The sequence below is a fragment of the Phyllobates terribilis genome, unplaced genomic scaffold (assembly GCF_046119375.1).
Source record: "Phyllobates terribilis strain yellow unplaced genomic scaffold, ASM4611937v1 Scaffold_2__4_contigs__length_985480577, whole genome shotgun sequence".
In the NCBI taxonomy this organism is placed as follows: domain Eukaryota; kingdom Metazoa; phylum Chordata; class Amphibia; order Anura; family Dendrobatidae; genus Phyllobates; species Phyllobates terribilis.
Window position 1 is genome coordinate 450,626,358 of NW_027362762.1, and position 22,354 is coordinate 450,648,711.

Here is a 22,354-nt window from a genome sequence, read left to right on the forward strand (position 1 = left end):
TCCCATCCCAGTGACTATATACCAGTCGTTTGGAGCCTGTTTATTACACAGGCCATTAATCGGTCATGTAGACAGAACGACTGATATGTAGAAATATAAAAAGGCAAATCATCCCATAAGCGAGCACTTGACTGGTTTGCTGGGTATTGCCAGCCTGTTTACTGTCACCCAGGCCTGGAGAAACGCACCCGTACCACATCCAGCAAGTGTCACACACCGAACCCCAATTCATCAGCCGCCCCTGCCACAAGGAGACCACCCTGAGGAATCCCAGGACCCCACTGCTAAGTTGGCATGGTCATGCTGGTACTACAGGTTTACATCAGTAGGAGCCAGGTAACACTATTTTCTCTACAGAGCATTGTGGGGGTCCCAGCCCCCGGATTGGAATGCTCCTTTATTATAAGACAAGTCTCATCTCTTGTGCCTGTGGCCATGAGCACGGATAGGGCACAAGCCCCGGGCTGGAGCACACTGCATGACTGGTGAGCGGTGATCTCTGCAGCCTGGGGAAAGCCAGCTATCTCCCAGCAGCCCCCGCGCCCGCCGTGTCACATGCTAGCACAGTGCGGCCTCCAGTCCTCAGGGGCCTCCGCAGCTCCCACTCACCCCGTCCTCCAATTCATCATCCGAAATAGCGTCTTCGGGCTGGTCTAGGTCTATATCAAACACGCCCGCCATGGCTTCGGACGTTCTCGGTTTCCCCGCAGCGCGGTTCGGTACCCCGTTCCCCCGCCTCATGGGCTCCGACACACGGCCGCCATCACCGGACGTTGAAGCGCAGCAGCGCCCCCGAAAGCCTCTACTTCCCAGGTCCCCTGCGTGCGCGTTCCCGACAACATAGTGTGCGAACATACTGTAAGGACAGCAACGTGCGCATGCGCAGAAGATACCACCACAGGATGCATGCGCAGCCTGGCACCGGAAGCTTGTGCGGGACACTCGCTCTAGTTGTTACAGCAGCTAGTGACAACGTCGCTCCAATGCAGTCACCCCCAGCTGAATGATCAGGCAGATAACTCATGTAGAACCCTACACTGCTGCCAGGGGGCGTGTTACCTGTACTGCGGGAGTGCTAACATGTATCCATGACTTGTCTTTACAGGCTTCACCAAAATGGCTCCTTAGCTGCAGACAATGATCTGCTTGAGACAGGCGGCAGGAGATGGCAAACCGTTTAAACGTCTACTTAGTCTGTGTATAGAGAGCTAATGAGTGGGGTCTGTGCGATCTGCAGCGCCTCCTAGCTGGTACTGGCGGCCTGACATGTGAGGTGACAGCACTCCCTGGCAGGTATGGCATCGGCTCTTCTGTAATGGTGTAACTCTCTCTTTTATTGTTATTTATTCACATCTTGATTTTTCCTATTATCATATACAGCTTCTTATCACTGATCCAGTACACGTGAAACTTAAAGGGATTGTTCACTACTCAGCGACTATTGCTTAAAGGGGTTGTACCAAGCTTGGAAGTTATTATCCACTATCCATATATCGCTGGGGGTCCCCCCACTACTCCCGAGACACTGGGGTCAGAACAGCCCCATGTAAGTAAAGAAGTGGTAGACTCACAGAATTAAAGGGAACCTGACAGGTCCCCCCATGCCCTCCAAACCTGGGCTGTGGAGTCGGTAAGCTAAACCACGATTCCTCAATTTCCCTGACTCCACAGCACTGTCTCACTACTTAGCATGTACATAAAGTGTAGCACAGATTCAACTCAACTAAAAGCCAAGATTTATAGGACATTTCATAACTTTCCCAAATTCTTATGAAAAAAAATATTCCCCACAAGCTGCATTGAACTACTGTACCCAATTTATTATTTATTTTAGGAGTCGTAGTCGGTCCATTTAATAACGACTCCACCAAAATGGACACTGACTCTTACTCCACAGCCCTGCTCCAAACCCACCAGCATTTGTATATTGCTAAATTCCCTGCCTAACCAGCTCCTTATAGTGTTTAGCACCTAGACCCATGTTTAAAAAAAAAAAAGATTTTATAAGCTCCGTTTTTCATATGTAAACTAGCCTTTTGACTAGTAGATGGGGCGTTGGTTTCCCCAGACTAGTTGTCCTTCTTATAGGGGTGTGATAACATGATTGTCAAGAGCCAGCGCCATCTCGAGCATACGCGTGGCTTTCTTCACCCACATCATTTCGCCTCTGAAACCGGGTATACGCCTCCCTACTTCAGAGGCGCACTTTGCATGTCTGGAGGTGAAGAGGCCATATTACAGAAGTTTATAACATTTGGATGAGAAAATAAAAAAGTTGTTTTTTTTTTTCAGTACAATGTTGTTTTAGCCCTTAGTTTGTAATTTTTTTCAAGGGGTAATTGGGAAAAATTGTTTAACAAATTGTAGAGTCCATTTTCTCCTAACGCAGTGATACCCCATATGTGGTCAAAAACTAATGTTTGGGAACATGGCAAGGCTTGGAAAGGAAAGAGTGCTATTTCATTTTCGGAGCTCAAATTTAGACACCATTGCATTTGCAGAGCCCCTGAAGTGCCTAAAAAGCTGAAACTTCCACAAGTAACCCCATTTGGGAAAATAAACCCCAAAGGGAATTCATCTAGGGGTGTGGTAAACATATTTAATCCACAACTGCATCATAGAATTTTAGGAGATTGGGCAGTGAAAAAAGAAAAATTAAAGTTAGAAAAATGGTACTTTAGCCTCAAAGGTTTAATTCACATAAGGGGTAATCTGAGAAAATGGACAGGACAGTTTGTTATGCAATTTTTATCGAACATGGCGGTACCACATATGTCATTGTACACCACTTTTTGGCCACACGGCAGGATTGGATGGGAAGGAGTGCCATTTGGCTTTTGGAACAGAGATTTTGTTTGAAAGGATTTTGGTTGCCATTAGCTGAGCCACTGAGGTGTCAGAATTACAACCCCCCACACACACAGCAGTGACCCCTAGGAATTTATCTAGGAGTGTAGTGAGTATTTTGAACCTTCAGGTGCCTCACAGAATTTTATAACATTGGGACATGGAAATAACACATTTTAGTTGTAAAAATGTAATTATTTGATTAGCTGCAAATTTTTAATTTACACAAAGGTAAATAGGTAAGATTGAACCTCAGTTTGTCGTACAATTTCTCAAAAAATGCAGCAGTACCCCACATGTCATTGGGAATTACTGTTTCGCCACATGGCATGGCTTAGAAGGTAGGAGAACCATTTGGCTTTTGGAAAGCAGATTTTGTTTGAATAGTTTGCAGGTGACATTTGCACAGCTCCTAAGGTGCCATATGAGCAGAACCCCATTTTAGAAACTACACCTCATGACAAAATCATCTACACTGTAGTGACTATTTTGGCCCCTCAGGTGTTTTCACTCTGAAACGTATACTACATGCTTTTTTTTAGGAAAATTGTAAAGATGCCAAATTAGGGCCAAATTAGGGCCCATACATCATGCCCAGCTTGCTCTTCTGGAGCCCCGCACCCCATAAATTAGTTTCATAGTTTTTAGGTTGAAGGTAGACATAAGTCTGTCAAGTTCGACCTATATACTAAAATGTCCAGGAAAGATGGTGGTCAGCAGCACTTACTGCAAGGGACGCATGTCCATAATCCTCCAGGAACCCACTCGAGGAAATATCAGCATACAAAAGTAAAAGACAGCGTCCATGCCAGGGTGTTCAATTGCTAAAGGGGTGTTTATTCCGCCATCCCAAAACACACAACGTTTCGACCCTGTGTGGGTCTTTGTCAAGTGGAAAAAGACAAAGACCCACACAGAGTCGAAACGTGTGTTTTGGGATGGCGGAATAAACACCTCTTTTGCAATTGAACACCCTGGCATGGACGCTGTCTATATACTAAAATGTTCATCCAGAGGAAGGCAAAAACCCCATGAGGCATGTACTAATTGCCCCATATTAGAGGAAAAATTCCTTCCCAAGTCCATATGCGACAATCAGACTAGTTCCCTGGATCCATCAGAGAGTTTAGCGCCCATAATCTGGAATGTTATATTTTCAAGAAAGGCGTCCAGGCCTCCTTGTATTTCTGTAGTGAATCAACCATTACAACATCATGTGGCAGAAAGTTCCATAGTCTCACTGCTCTTACTGTAAAGAATTGTCACCTCTGATTATGATTAAACCTTATTTCCTCTAGACCAGGGATGTCAAACTGAAACACACAGTGGACCAAAATTAAAAACTTGGACAAAGTCGTGCGCCAACCAGTATACAGAATAATGGGCCCCACATAGTCCTCCGTACAGAATAATGGGCCCCACATAGTCCTCCGTACAGAATAATGGGCCCCACATAGTCCTCCGTACAGAATAATGGGCCCCACATAGTCCTCCGTACAGAATAATGGGCCCCACATAGTCCTCCGTACAGAATAATGGGCCCCACATAGTCCTCCGTACAGAATAATGGGCCCCACATAGTCCTCCGTACAGAATAATGGGCCCCACATAGTCCTCCGTACAGAATAATGGGCCCCACATAGTCCTCCGTACAGAATAATGGGCCCCACATAGTCCTCCGTACAGAATAATGGGCCCCACATAGTCCTCCGTACAGAATAATGGGCCCCACATAGTCCTCCGTACAGAATAATGGGCCCCACATAGTCCTCCGTACAGAATAATGGGCCCCACATAGTCCTCCGTACAGAATAATGGGCCCCACATAGTCCTCCGTACAGAATAATGGGCCCCACATAGTCCTCCGTACAGAATAATGGGCCCCACATAGTCCTCCGTACAGAATAATGGGCCCCACATAGTCCTCCGTACAGAATAATGGGCCCCACATAGTCCTCCGTACAGAATAATGGGCCCCACATAGTCCTCCGTACAGAATAATGGGCCCCACATAGTCCTCCGTACAGAATAATGGGCCCCACATAGTCCTCCGTACAGAATAATGGGCCCCACATAGTCCTCCGTACAGAATAATGGGCCCCACATAGTCCTCCGTACAGAATAATGGGCCCCACATAGTCCTCCGTACAGAATAATGGGCCCCACATAGTCCTCCGTACAGAATAATGGGCCCCACATAGTCCTCCGTACAGAATAATGGGCCCCACATAGTCCTCCGTACAGAATAATGGGCCTCACATAGTCCTCCGTACAGTATAATGGCCCCACATAGTTCTCCGTACAGAATAATGGGCCCCACATAGTCCTCCGTACAGAATAATGGGCCCCACATAGTCCTCCGTACAGAATAATGGGCCCCACATAGTCCTCCGTACAGAATAATGGGCCCCACATAGTCCTCCGTACAGAATAATGGGCCCCACATAGTCCTCCGTACAGAATAATGGGCCCCACATAGTCCTCCGTACAGAATAATGGGCCCCACATAGTCCTCCATACAGAATAATGGGCCCCACATAGTCCTCCATACAGAATAATGGACCCACATACTCCTCCATACAGAATAATGGGCCCCACATAGTCCTCCATACAGAATAATGGGCCCCACATAGTCCTCCGTACAGAATAATGGGCCCCACATAGTCCTCCATACAGAATAATGGACCCACATACTCCTCCATACAGAATAATGGGCCCCACATAGTCCTCCGTACAGACTAGATAGTATTTTAACTGGATGGCTGACTCTGTGCCTTCTTGTGCAGCTTGGAGAAATCGTGAATTGCGTCATACTTTTTGAAAGGGTAATTTCATTTTGAAAAAATAGTTCTCTAATTTTTTTTGCTAAATGGAGCATTTAGATTAAAAGCTTAAGTAGCCTTGAAAAAAAATTCTGTTGGTTTGGATTAGTTTTTCTGTGTTGTGTGTTTTGTTTTTTTCCCACCCCTTTTCATCAGTGATAGGTGGTGGGAGGGTGTTTCATGGGTAATGTTAAAAAAAGCATATTTAATGTCTATGCTTTTTATAAATGTTTGATATATTGTATCTTTCCCAATGATTGATAAAGATATTTTAATTTAAAAAAAAAAGTGGGAGAGGTATTGAATGTTTTATGCTTCAAAGGCCCAATATAATCAGTTTAGAGTAATGGAACATGCTAGCAGGGTCCCTTTAAAGGAAACCTATCAGCAGATTTTTGTGCCCCCAAACTAATGTCATCTATATTAAGTCGCTGTAATCCTGCTCCCCGCCTGAGATCTAGCACAAATGTCAGCATTCCCAGGGGTGACACATGCGCAGATCAGGACTTCGACTCTTGTAGCGTACTCAGGACCTTATTATGCATGCACCGGCCCGGAAATGACAGCGGTTGCACAAGATATCACAGGTTCCCTTTAAGTGAAAAGACTACTCAGTATGTGCTAGAATACTTTTCTGCACTTTTTATATTTCTTGCCTTTTCCTTCTGCAGATAAAAGCTGGCCATGTCTCTTGTTACACTACAATTGGGCCAGTGTGGCAATCAAATTGGCTATGAGTTATTTGATGCCATTTTCAATGATTTCCACAGCAATGGACTGTGCCCCAGGAAGGAAAATGGACTTTATCAAGCTTCATCTAAGGAGAGATTCTTTGATGAGGCTGAATCTGGAGGTATACGTTGTTCTTTTTATAAGTTATGACTCTTTGCTTTACTGTAGGGTATTTACGGGATGTATTTTTTTTATATAGATTTTGTAAGCCGGGCAGTACTTCTTGACATGGAACCAAAAGTAATTTCTCAAACTTTATCAATGGCAGCCCATTCCGGTAAATGGAAGTATAGTGAGAACTCACAATTTTCCCAAAAACAGGGATCGGGGAACAACTGGGCAAATGGGTAAGAAGTATTTATTGAAGCACTTTGTTAAAACTTCTATTCACAGTATGCTACCAAGAGGAGTGTTATTTTGTGGCGGCATCTTCTATCTTACTCTTTAAAAAGTAGATTAGTTTAATTCCAGTCTTTCTAACAAGCTCCCTTAAACAGGGGTCTGTTAAAGATGGCATAATATTGCCGAGTGTGTGCTCTCTAATTGGCATCCCTAAGTGACTGTGCAGTCTTGGGGCCTACCTCTTATAGTTCACACATGATTGATTATTTATTTATTTTTTTTTTATAGAAATGTCTAAATGGCTAAAATAGCCGTAGAAATATTTGTAAAGATGTGATTTTTAACCTTTCACCAGTCACAGAGATAGGGCTTGTTTTTTGGGCCTTTTGAGATGGGCACAATTGCCCCTAACAAGTGAGATTTTTTTAAACAGTATCTTTCAGCTTAATATGCTGCCCTACGTAAGCACCATATTCCCAGTAGCCAACACGGCACAAGAAATGTTGCTGCTTGGCTGGTAAGGGCTCTGAGAATAATACACTGGACACTTAACTAGGGGTATGTGAGAAATATCTGCAACAAAAATGCTGCGTAAAATATGTGCGAAAAACAGTTTTTTTATTCCCGCATTCATGTGAATGGGTAAAAAATGCTGAAAGAATTGACATGCTGCAGACTTCAAATCTGCAAGAAAAAATAAGCTGCATGTTTTTCAGATTTCAGAAATCTCATTCACTTTGCTGGTACTGTAAAACACTGCATTTCTTTCACAGCGAAACCGCATGGGGAAAAAAACACGGCAAAAACTCAACATGTGGACAAGCCCTTAGACCAGGGGTCTCAAACTGGGCTGGGTATATGGGCCGCACACTGAAAAAAAATTAATTTGGGGGGGCCGCATTCTTTGCAGGACAAAGTGACATTTTTAGTGATACCATTTTTTTTGTATACACCTTTTGAACATTTTTGCGGTTTTATTTTTTGTAGCTTGGGTCGTTATGGATGTGGCGATAATAAAACATGCACTTTTTTGTTTACTTTAGTTTAGATATAAAGCAGTATTTTTAGTGGCAAAATATTTTTTCATGCTTTATTTTGAAGTTTTTCTACCAAAATCTTGCAGTAATGTGCCCCACCCTGGTCTGCATCTTGTAATGTCCCCCATCTTTGTCCCCATCTTGTCGTAATATTCCATACTGGTCCCCATATTGTAGATATGTCCTCATCTTGTAGTAATGCCCCATCCTGGTCCCCATCTTGTTGTAATGTCCCCATCTTCTAGGGGACCAGGCTGGGGACATTACTACAAGAGGGGGACCAGGATGGGGACATTCCCTCTTGTAGTAATGTCCCCAGCCTGGTCCCCATGTTTTAGGACTGTCCCCAGCCTGGTCCCCATGTTTTAGGACTGTCCCCAGCCTGGTCCCCATGTTTTAGGACTGTCCCCAGCCTGGTCCCCATGTTTTAGGACTGTCCCCAGCCTGGTTCCCATGTTTTAGGACTGTCCCCAGCCTGGTCCCCATGTTTTAGGACTGTCGCCAGCCTGGTCCCCATGTTTTAGGACTGTCGCCAGCCTGGTCCCCATGTTTTAGGACTGTCGCCAGCCTGGTCCCCATGTTTTAGGACTGTCGCCAGCCTGGTCCCCATGTTTTAGGACTGTCGCCAGCCTGGTCCCCATGTTTTAGGACTGTCGCCAGCCTGGTCCCCATGTTTTAGGACTGTCGCCAGCCTGGTCCCCATGTTTTAGGACTGTCGCCAGCCTGGTCCCCATGTTTTAGGACTGTCGCCAGCCTGGTCCCCATGTTTTAGGACTGTCGCCAGCCTGGTCCCCATGTTTTAGGACTGTCGCCAGCCTGGTCCCCATGTTTTAGGACTGTCGCCAGCCTGGTCCCCATGTTTTAGGACTGTCGCCAGCCTGGTCCCCATGTTTTAGGACTGTCGCCAGCCTGGTCCCCATGTTTTAGGACTGTCGCCAGCCTGGTCCCCATGTTTTAGGACTGTCCCCATCTTGGAGGACTGTCCCTTGTGCCGTTCTACACATACAAGAGAAAAAAAAAAAAAAAAAAGATTCTTCTCACCTGTCCTCCGTTCCCTCGGCGTCCTTTCTGCACCTGTGGCCCGCAGGCACCATAGACCCCGATCGCGACCCGGTCCATGAGCTGCCGGCAGCTGCGCTTCAGTTCAGTGTATTGCCGCGCAGAGACCGGCTCTCTGCACAACAATACCAGTGCCAGCACATCTGCACATGTCAGTGACCTCATACGCCGCTGCGCTGGGACACAGATGTCAGCTGCTGGCCTCTGATAGGCCGGCGGCTGCCACTGGTATTGCTGTGCAGAGAGTCGGTCTCTGCGCGGCAATACACTGAACTGAAGCGCAGCTGCCGGCAGCTCCTGGACCGGGCCGCGATCGGGGTCTATGGTGCCTGCGGGCCGCATGAAGCAGCCTGAAGACCCCTGCCTTAGACGATGTGCACACAATGACTGTATTCCAACGGTGAAGCCTCTTCAGGAATAAGCTTGTGGTCTTTTTCCTGAAGAAATTTAGCTGGTGGTTTGCCATCTTTTTTTGTGGCTGCTCCGCCACCAGCATCTTATCTGCCGGGGGTCTTTTTCCTATTGTTTTACCTATAAATTTAGTATTCCATATAATATCATACCATAAAAGTGAACAGGAGACTTGGTATCCCTTCTCTATCGATCGTAGTGGTCCCAGCAGTGGAGCCCACATCCATCATACATTTATTACCTATGCTGTACACGAGTGGTAACTCTCTTGGTGGAAAATTTAAACTTAAACTTTAGAAACCTCATATATGAATCGTCCTGTGCTTTAAATAGCTAGGGGGAAAAAATACAGTGTATTATAGAGGATTCAGGTTTTTAGTATTATTCGTTATGTCATTTGCTATAAGGTAATGGCTTATTCTTTTCTAATACTTATAATTATAGATTCTATGCACATGGACCGAAACATAAGGATTTTATCATGAACTTGGTTAGAAAGGAAACAGAAAAGTGTGATCGATTAGGTGGTTTCATCACAATAATGAGTATGGCAGGTGGCACTGGCTCTGGCATGGGAACCTTCATCACAAGATGTTTACGTGATGTCTATCCCAACTCCTTATTACTTAATGAGGTTATTTGGCCTTATGGAACAGGAGAGGTAAATATGTTGTACAGTTTTTCACATATAGAAGTACAAGAATATGCCTTGATCTTTTGGAAGCATATACTTTTTTATTATTATTATTTAATTCGTTTTGATTCTTCTTCTGTTTTTTCTTTTCTATTCTGTAAATTATCTTTAGGGTTTGAAGAAGGAAATTTCTTTAAATGTGTATTAGATAGAACAGTTTAACACACTATAACCGAATCTTCTTTTTGCAGAGAATTGATTCTAAAAAAAATGTTTTATTCAATTAAAGTTTGCTGTAGAATTTAGGAGTCAGTCCCCAGTTAGGGGAATTACATAGAGTATTTATTCATTTGAAGGGTGAGTCCTGTAGCCAGAGCCCAATGGACTTTACTTAGTGACTCAGATCATTCTCTGATGTTGTTTTAGCCTTGTTTGTACAAACAAAATACTGCTGATTAATGGCACTTTGTATTATTTGTGTATGTCTGCAAAAAGTCAATAGTAGCCAGCTTACCCAGATCGTAGTTTCTCCTTGGTCGATCATCTGCCAGGGATCCGCACGGAAATGAGGGAGGCACACCCTCCTGCAATCACTTGGAACCAAAACAAATAGAGTCCAGCGGAGGAACCCATTTGTGTTTGTCTGTATGTCCTTTTTCGGGCCAGGTATGTACATACAGTGGGCACTTTATGGCAGTATAGAGGACACAGCTGTCTAGGAACAGACTACGCTTTTCAACTGTAGACCAAGAAGAAGATCTATATGGTTGAAACGCGTAGTCTGTTCCTAGATAGCCGTGTCCTCTATACTGCCATAAAGTGCCCACTGTATGTACATACCTGGTCCAAAAAGGAATGATGTTCTTTTAAGGATTGTTGAAGAATAAAAAGATTTTAAGAAAAATGCCAAAATAAGGGTTCCTCCGCTGGACTTTATTTGTTTTGGTTCCAAGCATTTATGTATGTCTGTGTCTTAGCTTCTCCTTAAAGCACTCAGAACTATGTATTTCAAGCCAAAAAATAAAATTCTGCAGACCAAGGGTTCAAATAGATATACATACCATAAAGCTGGACGTGTACAAGCTTGGCTTTTAAATGTATTCCTGGCTTATTTTGCTCAAACTGTATTTTGTATCTACTGTTTTATGTCGCTAACAACATCTATCACCTATGAACAGGATATGTGATAAATGTGTAATTGGTGGAGCCACGGCAAAAGGGGATCCATGTTTTCTTTGTGAATGGTAGTGCTCCATTTACTGTTTGCACACGACTGATCCCATTGACCAAAATAAATAAATGGAGACAGGATATGGGGCCCCATTCTCAGGATCTATGCACTGATATTCTCAGTACTGTGCTCTGTGGTCATCCTTAGCTTTAGATTATGCTTATTTCTCTTTTTAGTATTGGGGGAAACAGGACCGTGGTATACACCCTTGACACTACCTGAAAAAAGAAGGATTGACACTGGAAGAAAAAAAGTGTTGACTCTGCCTGGTGGGCTGTACCTTCTCCTAGGACACTAGGCAGCTCTGTTTTAACTTAGTGTTCTTACAGCAGGTAGACAGAAGCTGTGTACGGTTGTATGGTCTTTTTGCATTTTTTTTCCTTCTCTTTTTTTTCCTTTTTAGCCTATTTTTAGTTAGGTGGCATGGATGTTCCCCCCGCCCTCCCCAGACACATTTTTCTGTAACTTCAATGAGGACTCTCCATGCACTCCACTGTAGTGTACCTCCCTGTAGACCCCACATCTCCATCCGTCACCTGATCATCAGGGCTTTTGCCACATCAGACTTGCAGTGACTTCAAAGGCATAAACTTGTGTGCATCCGAAGAACCTAGATTGCTTGGTCCTTCCTCTAACTTCCCGCCACCTTGCTCAATGGGCGAAGTGAGGGGAATGAAGACCGGGCTTTCTGCTGTCAATCAGCACTTTTTGTGCTGTTTTTTTTTTTATTTTTCAGATGTGCTTCTTTTTTCCATTGGGACTCCTTTTGCTTCAGCCCTAGCCTCAGCTCTCCCAGTGACTCCTCTGCCTGCATTCATCCTCCTGGTCATCCTGCACCTTAAAAACCTCCAGTCTGCAGCTGTCTTTCTGCCACTATCATCATTTAGGGACACCATGCAGTGGTTTTACATCTCCTAAACCATTCCTGGGTATTAGTAGGTGCCGTTCTGCATCTATTTATTTATTTTTTTCTTTGCATCATCTCCTTTTCCCGAGTCAGTCCCCCGTCGCACATCTCAGCTATTTCGTTTGCTTGCACTGCTGCAAACATTTGCTGTATGGTCAACTAGGCTCCTGTATACACCCAGTGCCCTGTCCCTCTGCCATCTCTGAACCCCTCAAATACCCCTCAAGAACTGAGCTCCTGAGTGGTTCAGGTCTTTGACCCAGGCCATAGATAACCTGGCCAGCCCTCCTAATCTATGGTTTATTTCCTGGAGTGCTTTCCAGTCCAGCTTGACAAATTAATTTTCTGACATAGAGCTTGAGGAGTCTACTCCACAACGTCCACACAGACGCCCACACAAGATATGTACAAATTCCCACAGATATTCTTTGGCATCCATAGACATTCCTGGTAAAGAGCCAGAGCGGATGATACTGCTTTTCCCCTGCTCTGTCTGAATCCCTGGCTCAGACTATCAGTCCAGGTAGAATATTAAGCTGACCTCTCCCATGCAGGACCTTATCTGGGAAACATCCTCAAAGTCAAGGATGAGTCCACCTCTCCGTAATCAATTTTCCTATATCTGCATCCTGACAACAGATCGCCTTTGCCAACCAGAAAGACTTTTGCTATCTTCTTACAAACCATATTAACACTCGGACAGGTGCATGCCTTTCTCTAGGAGGTTTGAGTTACTTTCCCCTTTGCATGGGGAAATGGTCCACATCTCCCTCTGTGAATCCCCAGGTAGCTTGTTTCTCTAGAGCCAATACCTTGCCTTGCAATGACCTGCTGGATAATAAAAAAAAGATTAACTCCTTCTCAAAAGCATTCTTTTTCTGTCACCCATGACGGCACAACGAGAGAGGGGATCCGCCCTTCAAGGACAGGAAATCTTCAAGATAAAAAGGGCGGCGCCTCTCTCCACCTCAGTGGTTTCCTGTCCTTGATGGGGGACCTTCCTTCTCGTCGGCAGCGACAGCAGCAAGTTCAGCTTACCGGGGACGGTCGGTGGTGGCCGGGCACAGTCTCTGCTGCGGCCGGTCCCGTGGTTCCTGGAAGCGCCGCGGTGCGCGCAGACATGTGGTCTCCGTGCGGGCGGGGGTTTGCGGCACCTACAGAGCACGGTAGCCGGCAAACCCCGTGTCCCGGATGTGACATCACGGGGCGCGACCGGAAGTGACAAAACCGAAAGTCGTGCCCCGATGACACGCTCTGGGACCTCTGACCCCCGGATGTAATTTTCGGGGGAGATACCGGAAGCTGCAGGGACGTCGGCCGGTGACCTCCCTGGCACAATAAGGGTATTTAAGTGTAGATCACCGGCCAGGCAGGGGCGCAGTGCACCGTAATGGCCTCACAGCAGCCCTCCCCACCGCATCAGCAGCAGGAGCAGCAGTCCATGCTGCAGCTGCAGCAGCCCGAGGAGACGGAGCAGCCGCGGCAGCCTCGGCGCCAGAAGCGCATCCAGGAGCAGCGTCCACCGCAGAGCAGGAGCAGTGGGCGTTCTGGGACTCGCAGCACCAGGGATTCAAGATCCAGCCGTCATAGCTCCTGCAGGATCGATGATTCCGTGGTCTCCCGAGGAGAAGTATCGAATACCGTCCTGCCTCCCGTTCCGGTACCCTGTCTTTATCTACTGGGTGGTGAGTGAGCTACGTGAAAGTCGACGTATTAATGTAGACTTTTCTCTGTTTTGTCTCTCTCTCTCTCCCTTTCCTTCCTCCTTTATATGGTCAGGATGTCCCTAAAAAATGTACAGAGAAATCCAAGTACAGAGTATGTGCCCTGTGTGAACAGGGTCTGACTAAAGACTGGCCCACAAGATTATGCCAGCCATGTATTGAGGAAACCATTTTGGAGGGAACCCCGGATTTTTCTTCAAATCTAAAAGCCCTTATTAGGTCTGAGGTAGAAAAATCATTTAAGTCGTTTTCCCAAGCATCCCAGGCCCATAGGGCAAAAACCCCACCCACCCTTTCAGACTCTGAATCCAACGAGGGAATGCTGGATGACTCCACTGACTCTTCCTCTTCGGATAGCGAGGCAGGCACGGGTCATTGTTTTCCAATGGAAAGTGTGGATAGCTTAGTAAAAGCCGTCAGGTCCACAATGGGGTTAGTTGACCAGAAGTCAAAAAAATCGGTACAGGATATTATGTTCGGCACCTTGGATCGGAAAAAACATAGATTTTTCCCGATTAATGATAAGGTGCAGGGACTTATCAGGAAGGAGTGGGATAGGCCGGAGAAAAAGGGTCCCATTCCATCCTCCTTCAAAAGGAAATATCCCTTTAGTGAGGAAGATACCGCTTCCTGGAATAAAGCCCCTTAGCTGGATGTTGCGGTATCCAAAGCTTCTAGAAGATCTTCTCTCCCTTTTGAAGACAGGGATGCTGAAGGACCCACTGGACCGAAAGGTAGATACCTTCCTTAAGTGTACTTGAGAGTCATCAGCAGGGGCATTGAAACCAGCCAAAGCAGCAACCTGTACCGCAAGATCCCTTATGGTTTGGGTAGACAGGTTAGAAGACCAGGTTAAGAACAACGAGTCACAGGCCTCCATTCTGGCCTATCTACCTTTATTGAAAGGAGCAGCGGCCTTCTTATCGGACGCCTCTGCGGATTCTGCCAGATTAGCAGCAAGATCTGCGGCCCTGTCTAATGCCGGCCTTAGAGCAGTCTGGCTGAAATGTTGCCTGCCCGAGGTACATACAAACGAAAGGAAAGCTATGTTCTCTTCCGTGTGAAGGATATTTTCTTTTCGGTGCCTCTCTTGACACAATTCTGTAGAAAACAGGTGACAACAAAAAAGGATTTCCTAAATCTTCCTTCTCAACTTTTAAGCAGTCCTTTGGGACGAAGAAATTTGGCCGCAAAAGGACGTCCACAGAACAATCTAGATGGGAGGATCGTTCCAGGAAAGGGAAAAGGTTTTTGTTCGGCGGGCCCTCCCAGGATAGTCGCAAACCGCCAAAATGACACTCTATCCCAGGTGGGAGGGAGGCTCTCTCTCTTCCTTCCCACCTGGGAAAAGATCTCTTCCAGCAAGTGGATCCTCAATTTAGTAAAATCAGGTTTAAAACTGGAATTTCTGAGGAACCCACCAGAGAAATTTATCCCGACTGCCTTAAGATCCTCTCTACCAGAACAGCGGGCACTGGAGGAAGAGATTTCAGGTCTCCTGCAAAAGAACGTCTTGCTGGAGATATCACCACAAGAAGAAAGAAGAGGGTTCTATTCCCCCTTGTTCCTTATAAAGAAGCCGGACAATTCATACAGAGTCATCTTGAACTTGTAAGGCCTAAACAAATTCCTGAACATTCCATCATTCAAGATGGAAACCTTAAAATCAACGATAAGCCTTCTATTCCCGGGCTGTTACATGGCAGTGTTGGACCTAAAGGATGCATATTACCATGTGCCAATCCATCACGACTTTCAAAAATACCTCAGAGTAGCCGTAACTGTACCGGGAGTCGTCAAGCACTTCCAGTACAGAGCTCTTCTCTTCGGCCTAGCAGTGGCGCCCCGCATATTCACAAAACTTATAGCGGAGGTTATGGCTCATCTCAGGGAGGAAAACAGATTCATCATTCCGTACTTGGACGACTTCCTAATAGTGGGCAAAACTTACAATCACTGCCTGGCCCAAGTGGATCAGGTGTGCACCATCTTAAAAAACTTAGGATGGTGTTTAAACCTAGAAAAATCAAAATTGATCCCTTATATAACTCAGATCTTTTTAGGTCTTACTCTGGATTTGGTTCGACAGGAATGCCGCCTGCCCGAGCAGAAAAGAGAGAAAATAAAAAATTTAGTCTCGACAGCCATAACAGACCCAGTAATGACTCTCAGGGGGGTCATGTCTCTGTTGGGGTAACTCACCTCCTGCATCCCAGCGGTATGCTGGGCCCAATTTCATTCAAGAGAATTGCAATGGGACGTCCTTAAGATCGAAATCAGGGGACATCTGGAGGGCAGGTTAACACTCCCACAAAATGTAATTCAGTCTCTGTATTGGTCGTTAGAGACAAACACATTCCAGACAGGCGTCCCCTGGGTTCCCCAATTTACCAGAGTGATTACTACAGACGCCAGCCCCAGGGGGTGGGGGGCGCACCTAGACAACCGCCCGATACAGGGGACTTGGTCAGAGGAGGAGAGTCTAGAGTCTTCCAACATGTGGGAACTACGAGCAGTAGAGAAGGCATTAATCAGCTTCTTACCCCTTCTACAAGGACATCACATAAAAATTCTGTCCGACAACCAGGTCACGGTGGCATATGTAAACCACCAGGGGGGAACTCGCTCAAAATCACTAATGCAGATTGCGGGGAGGATATTTTCTCTAGTGGAAGGAAAAGTTCTCTCTTTAAAGGCCCTTCATATCAGAGGAGAGGACAACACGAAGGACGACTTTCTAAGTCGCAGGCCATTATTGCAGGGAGAATGGACTCTAAATCACTCAGTCTTCCGCCAGCTAGTGGCCATGTGGGGGTCTCCAGAGGTCGACCTGTTTGTGACTCGTCAGAACAGCAAGTTAAAAAAGTTCTGCTCCCTGAATCCCACAGAAAACCCTTTAGTAGTAGACGCCTTCCAGTGCAGATGGGATTTCAGTCCGGCCTATGCCTTTCCCCCAACGTGCCTAATTCCAGCAGTGTTGAGGAAGATCCGGGAGGATCAGGCTCGAGTGGTCCTCATAGCCCCCTTCTGGCCCAACAGACCGTGGTTCTTTTGGCTAAGGAGCATGTCAGTCACGAACGCCTGGATTCTTCCAGAGATTCCCGACCTTCTTGCTCAAGGTCCTATATTCTATCCTCAGGTGAAAGGATTGCACTTAGCGGCCTGGAACTTGAGAGGTCGTTGCTAGAAGGTCGGGGTTTCTCATTGAATCTAGTTACTACTCTTCTAGGTAGTAGGAAGCTAATCACTACTAAAATTTACAGTAGAGTCTGGAAGAAGTTCTTGTCATCTCAGGGATTCTCCCTGGGGGGGGGGGGTTCCCATAACGGCCATTTTGGAATTTCTTCAAAAAGGGCTGGAGAAAGACCTAGCGGTTAGCACCTTAAAGGTACAAATCTCTGCCTTAGGGGCCTTGTATAATTATCTAGCCGGTAACAAATGGATTCCCAGGTTCGTGGGCATGCAGTAGAGCCAATCCAGCCCCTATAATAAGGGTCCCTTCTTGGGATTTAAACTTAGTGTTAAACGCGTTAACAGGTTCTCCCTTTGAGCCCCTTAGCTCAGGGTCCATAAAATAACTCACCCTAAAAACAATACTTCTGGTGGCCTTAACATCAGCACGGAGGGTTAGTGAGTTACAGGCTTTGTCTGCAGATCCACCTTTTACCTTAGTGCTAGACAATAGGGTAGTTTTGAGACCAGACCCTGCTTTCCTTCCTAAGATTGTTTCTAAATTTCATATGTGTAATGCACATGCCCGGGCTGAGCGGCATGTGCGTGTGATTGTAGTGATTCCACTGTACCGTACCGGAGAGTGCCTGGAGGGGCGTAACTAAGTGTCTGCCCGATCCGACCAAGATCGCATGACGGCATACGACGCCAGTGCACCAGGGAGGAACCGAGCAGAGGTACCAGGGTCTACTCCAGGTCAGACTCCGGACACGGCTGTTGGCCCACACCGGGGAATACAGGAACTGGAAGGTTTAGGCTGGCACACTGGTATGCAGACGGGGAGGTACTGGCAGGTACAACAGGTTGGAGCACAGAGAGGATAGAACCCAGTACAGACTGGGACTTCTGGAAAAGAACCGCAGAAGCGGTATACAAACACAGCAGGTTGAGAGCAAGACGAGGCCGCCAGGAGCGGAGCAAAGAGTCAGAGCAGAGCGATGCTGCCGGAGCAGCGAGCAAAGGGTCTGAGCAGAGCGAGACTGCCGGAGCAGCGAGCAAAGGGTCAGAGCAAACTACCGGAGCAGCAATCTAGAGGGAGCAGGGCGAGACTGCCGGAGCAGCGAGCAAGAGGGAGCAGGGCGAGGCTGCCGTAGCAGCGAGCAAAGGGTCAGAGCAGAGTAGGACTGCCGGAGCAGCGAGCAAAGGGTCAGAGCAGAGAGAGACTGCCGGAGCAGCGAGCAAAGGGTCCGAGCAGAGCGAGACTGCCGGAGCAGCGAGCAAAGGGTCAGAGCAGAGCGAGACTGCCGGAGCAGCGAGCAAAGGGTCAGAGCAGAGCGAGACTGCCGGAGCAGCGAGCAAAGGGTCAGAGCAGAGCGAGACTGCCGGAGCAGCGAGCAAAGGGTCAGAGCAGAGCGAGACTGCCGGAGCAGCGAGCAAAGGGTCAGAGCAGAGCGAGACTGCCGGAGCAGCGAGCAAAGGGTCAGAGCAGAGCGAGACTGCCGGAGCAGCGAGCAAAGGGTCAGAGCAGAGCGAGACTGCCGGAGCAGCGAGCAAAGGGTCAGAGCAGAGCGAGACTGCCGGAGCAGCGAGCAAAGGGTCAGAGCAGAGCGAGACTGCCGGAGCAGCGAGCAAAGGGTCAGAGCAGAGCGAGACTGCCGGAGCAGCGAGCAAAGGGTCAGAGCAGACTGCCGGAGCAGCGAGCAAGAGGGAGCAGAGCGAGACTGCCGGAGCAGCGAGCAAAGGGGAGAGAGCAGAACGAGACTGCCAAAGCAGTGAGAAAGAAGGAGCAGAGCGAGACTGCTGGAGCAGTGAGAAAGAAGGAGCAGAGCAGAACGAGACTGCCGGAGCAGTGAGAAAGAGGGAGCTGAGCGAGACTGCCGGAGCAGTGAGGTAAAGGGAGAGAGCAGAACGAGACTGCCGGAGCAGTAAGAAAGAGCAGAGCAGGACGAGACCGCCTGGAGCGGTGAGAAAGAGCAGAGCAGGACGAGACCGCCTGGAGCGGTGAGAAAGAGCAGAGCAGGACGAGACCGCCTGCAGCGGTGAGCAAGAGCAGAGCAGGACGAGACCGCCTGGAGCGGAGAGCAAGGCAGAGCAGGGGGGACAGGGCTCTGTTCACACGGAACAGACAGGAAGGGAAAGGCAGAGCCAGATACCCACAGGGTACTTGCAGAGAAGTAGCGAGTGGACCACAAACTCACAAACGGGAGTACAGAGACAACAAGCAGGAGTTAGGTACGAGTTCAGACTCTGCAGAAAAAGGAAAGGAACAGACATAGAGAAAAAACAGACAGGCCTGGAAATACAGCCTCCAGGATAGGCAGACAAGAGGCCAGGAACGTGTACAGACTGCAGGTTAGGGTACACAGATAGGACACAGTACAGACATGGGCACAGATACTGCAAGACAGGTAACATAGACAGGACCTGGCATGTCAGAGACCAAAGCCAACTGACAGGGCAAGATGCTCAGGCAGGGATTGATTGGAGCAGCTGGGTTAAATACCAGGTGACAGCAATAGGCTGAGGACGCACAAGGGGTGTGACCCACAGCAGGTACAAAAAGCAGGAAGTGATCGGGCGCCGCCCTTAAGCAGCAGAAACAGACACAAACAGACAGCATGGAGGGAAGCCAGAGAGACATTCTCAAGTGCGCGCTCTTGCACAGTGGGAGATGGACCACTATGCAAAGACGCCACCAGGTATGTTACAATATGTCTCAGGAGATAGCCCTACCTTCCTTCTGTCCTGAACCAAAAAATAGCAAGGAGGAAAGATTTCATACCTTGGATGTCAAGAGATGTCTTATACATTATTTAGCATCCACAAGCTCATGGAGGAAGGATAGGGCTCTATTTGTCTCCTTTCAGGGCTCCCGAAAGGGATCAAAGGTCTCAAAAGGCACTCTATCAAGGTGGATCCGGGAAGCCATCACGATGGCCTATACGGGATCAGGCAGAGATCCTCCTAACAATCTGAAGGCCCACTCTACACGGGGCATGGCTGCTTCCTGGGCAGAAAGAGCGGACGTGCCCATTGAGCAAATATGTAAGGCGGCCACATGGTCATTTCCGTCCACTTTCTATAATCACTATAGACTTGACCTTTCTGCCTCCTCTGATCTCACATTTGGGAGAAGGGTTCTGCAGGCTGTGGTCCCTCCCTTACATACCTAGTTCTCTGTAATTCTCTCGTTGTAACGTCATGGGTAACAGAAAAACACGTATATTACTTACCGATAATGTGTTTTTTCGGAACCCATGACGGCACCTTTACATTCCCTCCCTATTATTATGGTGTTCACCTTCCGGTTGGTGGGTGTTGAGTATTCACATGGGTGAAATTCGTTTATGGTTAATAAAATTATGTGCTCTAACCGGAGAGTCCTCTCATGCTCTGTAATCCACTGAGGCGGAGAGAGGCGCCGCCCTTTTTATCTTGAAGGTTCCCTGTCCTTGAAGGGCGGATCCCCTCTCTCGTTGTGCCGTCATGGGTTCCGAAAAAACACATTACCGGTAAGTAATATACGTGTTTTTTTGCTACAAGTTCTCCCGTACAACATACTATCTCGAGATTTTGCTTCAGAAAGGCCTCATCTGTTTGGTTGATGTACATGACATGTATCTTCACATCCCCATCGCCACTATTTCTTTGCTTCGACGTCTTTGTTTCCAGTTTGTCACATTGCTATAAGGACTAGCAACAGCTCCGAGGGACTTCAGCAATGTTGGCACTCCTCCATAACAGAAGGGTGGCATTCATACCCTACCTGGGTAATTTTTTGGTGAATGGAGGATAATATGTCCAGTCTACAAATCGCTATGGATTCCTTGCAACTCTTTAGTTGGATTATCAATAGACAAAACATATAAACTTCATTTCAAATTATTTTCTGTTTTTCAAATAACCTCATGGATGGTATTGTATCTCCGCTTTTCGGATCACTAAAATCAATCTCAAAAACCCTTGATAATGCCAAGGTTTGACAGCTGAATCCAATTAAAGGAAGGCTACTTAAGAAGGCCACAGTTTTTAAGCAATATGGGGAAAAAAACAGTTTTGTTTACTGATGAGTGCCATGCAACCCTGGATGGTCCAGATGGATACACTAGTAGATGGCCACCATGTCCCAATAAGGCTGCAAAGTCAGCCAACAGGTGGCGGAGTCATGTTTTGAGCTGGAATAATTAATAGGGAGAGAGCTGTTAGGCCCCTTGTAGGGTCCCTTAAGATGTGAAAATGACCTAATCAAAAATATATAGTTTCTGACTGACCACTTTGTTCCATTATACCAAAAGAACTGTGCCATCTGTAGTAAAATTATCTTCATGCATGACAATTCACCATCTAATGCTGCAAAGAATACCTCCTGAATCATTGGCTGCTATGGGCATAACAGGAGAGATACTCAGGGTGTGGCCACCATCCTCCCCTGACTTCAACCTTACTGGGAACTTTTAGAGCAGTGCTGGCGAACCTATGGCACGCGTGCCAGAGGGGGCACGCAAAGCCCTCCCCGGTGGGCACATGCGCCATCGTCTCAGCACTAGCGAACCTAGACCGGGCACGGCGGGTGAGGACTCTGAGGGTACGTGCACAAGGTCAGTAAACGCTGCGGAATAGACGCAGCACACATGCGCTGCGTGCAATCCGCAGCGGCCAGATGTTAAAGCATAGTGGATGGGATTTGTACAAATCCCATGCCCACTATGCGTCTCCGTGCTCCTGCGGATCATCAGAAATTATATCACTAATGTATAGGCTGCAGTGCACGCAGATGAATCTGCATGAGTTCATTGAACACATGCAGATTCACCTGCGTGCAGCACTTTGGATGCAGCATCAAGTATGCTGCGTTCAAAGCGAAACCAATACCAACCACCTGCACATAACCTGAGCCTGCCGACGCCAGCCTCTACTTCAGCTAGATGTGCATTCTCAGACTCGGACACACATCTAGCTGAAGTGTATTGCAGCGGAGTGCACAAACTTGCCAGGCCCGTGCGCCACAATACACACTGCTGGCCAATTAGAGGCCAGCAGCAGCAGCTGACGTCAGCGTACACGCGACTGTGCGCATGGCAGTGACGTCATGCGGCCCCATCTCTAGGACGCTGGAGTCAGCTGCAGGCTACAGGAGAGGACGAGGTGCGGGAGAGGAAGGAAGGTGAGTAGGAGTGTTTATCATGTTTTTGTTTTTTATATGCGATGAACAGCGGCGCCAGCAGGATGGGGGGGGCAGCATATGTACATGGATTGGGGAAGGGCAGCATATATACATGGATTGGATGAGTGCAGCATATATACATGGATTGGGGGAAGGCAGCATATATACATTGATTGGGGGGGAGTACATATACATTGATTTGGGGGAGTATATATACAAGGATTGGGGGAAGGCAGCATATATACATTGATTGGGGGGAGGGCAGCATATATA

General features: G+C 47.2%; 2 protein-coding genes across 5 annotated transcripts in view; one reads left to right on the forward strand and one right to left on the reverse strand.

Annotated features, from left to right (window-relative positions):
- Positions 1-917, reverse strand: part of RPS6KB1 (ribosomal protein S6 kinase B1) — a 35,216-nt gene extending 34,299 nt beyond the window's left edge. Inside the window, exon 1 of the mRNA XM_073665517.1 lies at positions 610-917. Within this exon, the coding sequence (XP_073521618.1) occupies positions 610-855 (246 nt within the window). The 5' untranslated portion in view covers positions 856-917. The remainder of the gene's footprint in view (positions 1-609) is intronic.
- The window catches only part of TUBD1 (tubulin delta 1), a 47,785-nt gene continuing 26,301 nt past the window's right edge, over positions 871-22,354 (forward strand). Inside the window, exons 1-5 of one of the 4 annotated variants that reach the window (XM_073665547.1) lie at positions 871-1,293; positions 1,381-1,630; positions 6,341-6,522; positions 6,601-6,748; positions 9,695-9,911. In XM_073665547.1, coding sequence (XP_073521648.1) covers positions 6,354-6,522; positions 6,601-6,748; positions 9,695-9,911 — 534 coding nt within the window. In that variant the 5' untranslated portion in view covers positions 871-1,293; positions 1,381-1,630; positions 6,341-6,353. The remainder of the gene's footprint in view (positions 1,294-1,380; positions 1,631-6,340; positions 6,523-6,600; positions 6,749-9,694; positions 9,912-22,354) is intronic. The other 3 variants (XM_073665539.1, XM_073665530.1, XM_073665554.1) reach the window with 3 other exon arrangements.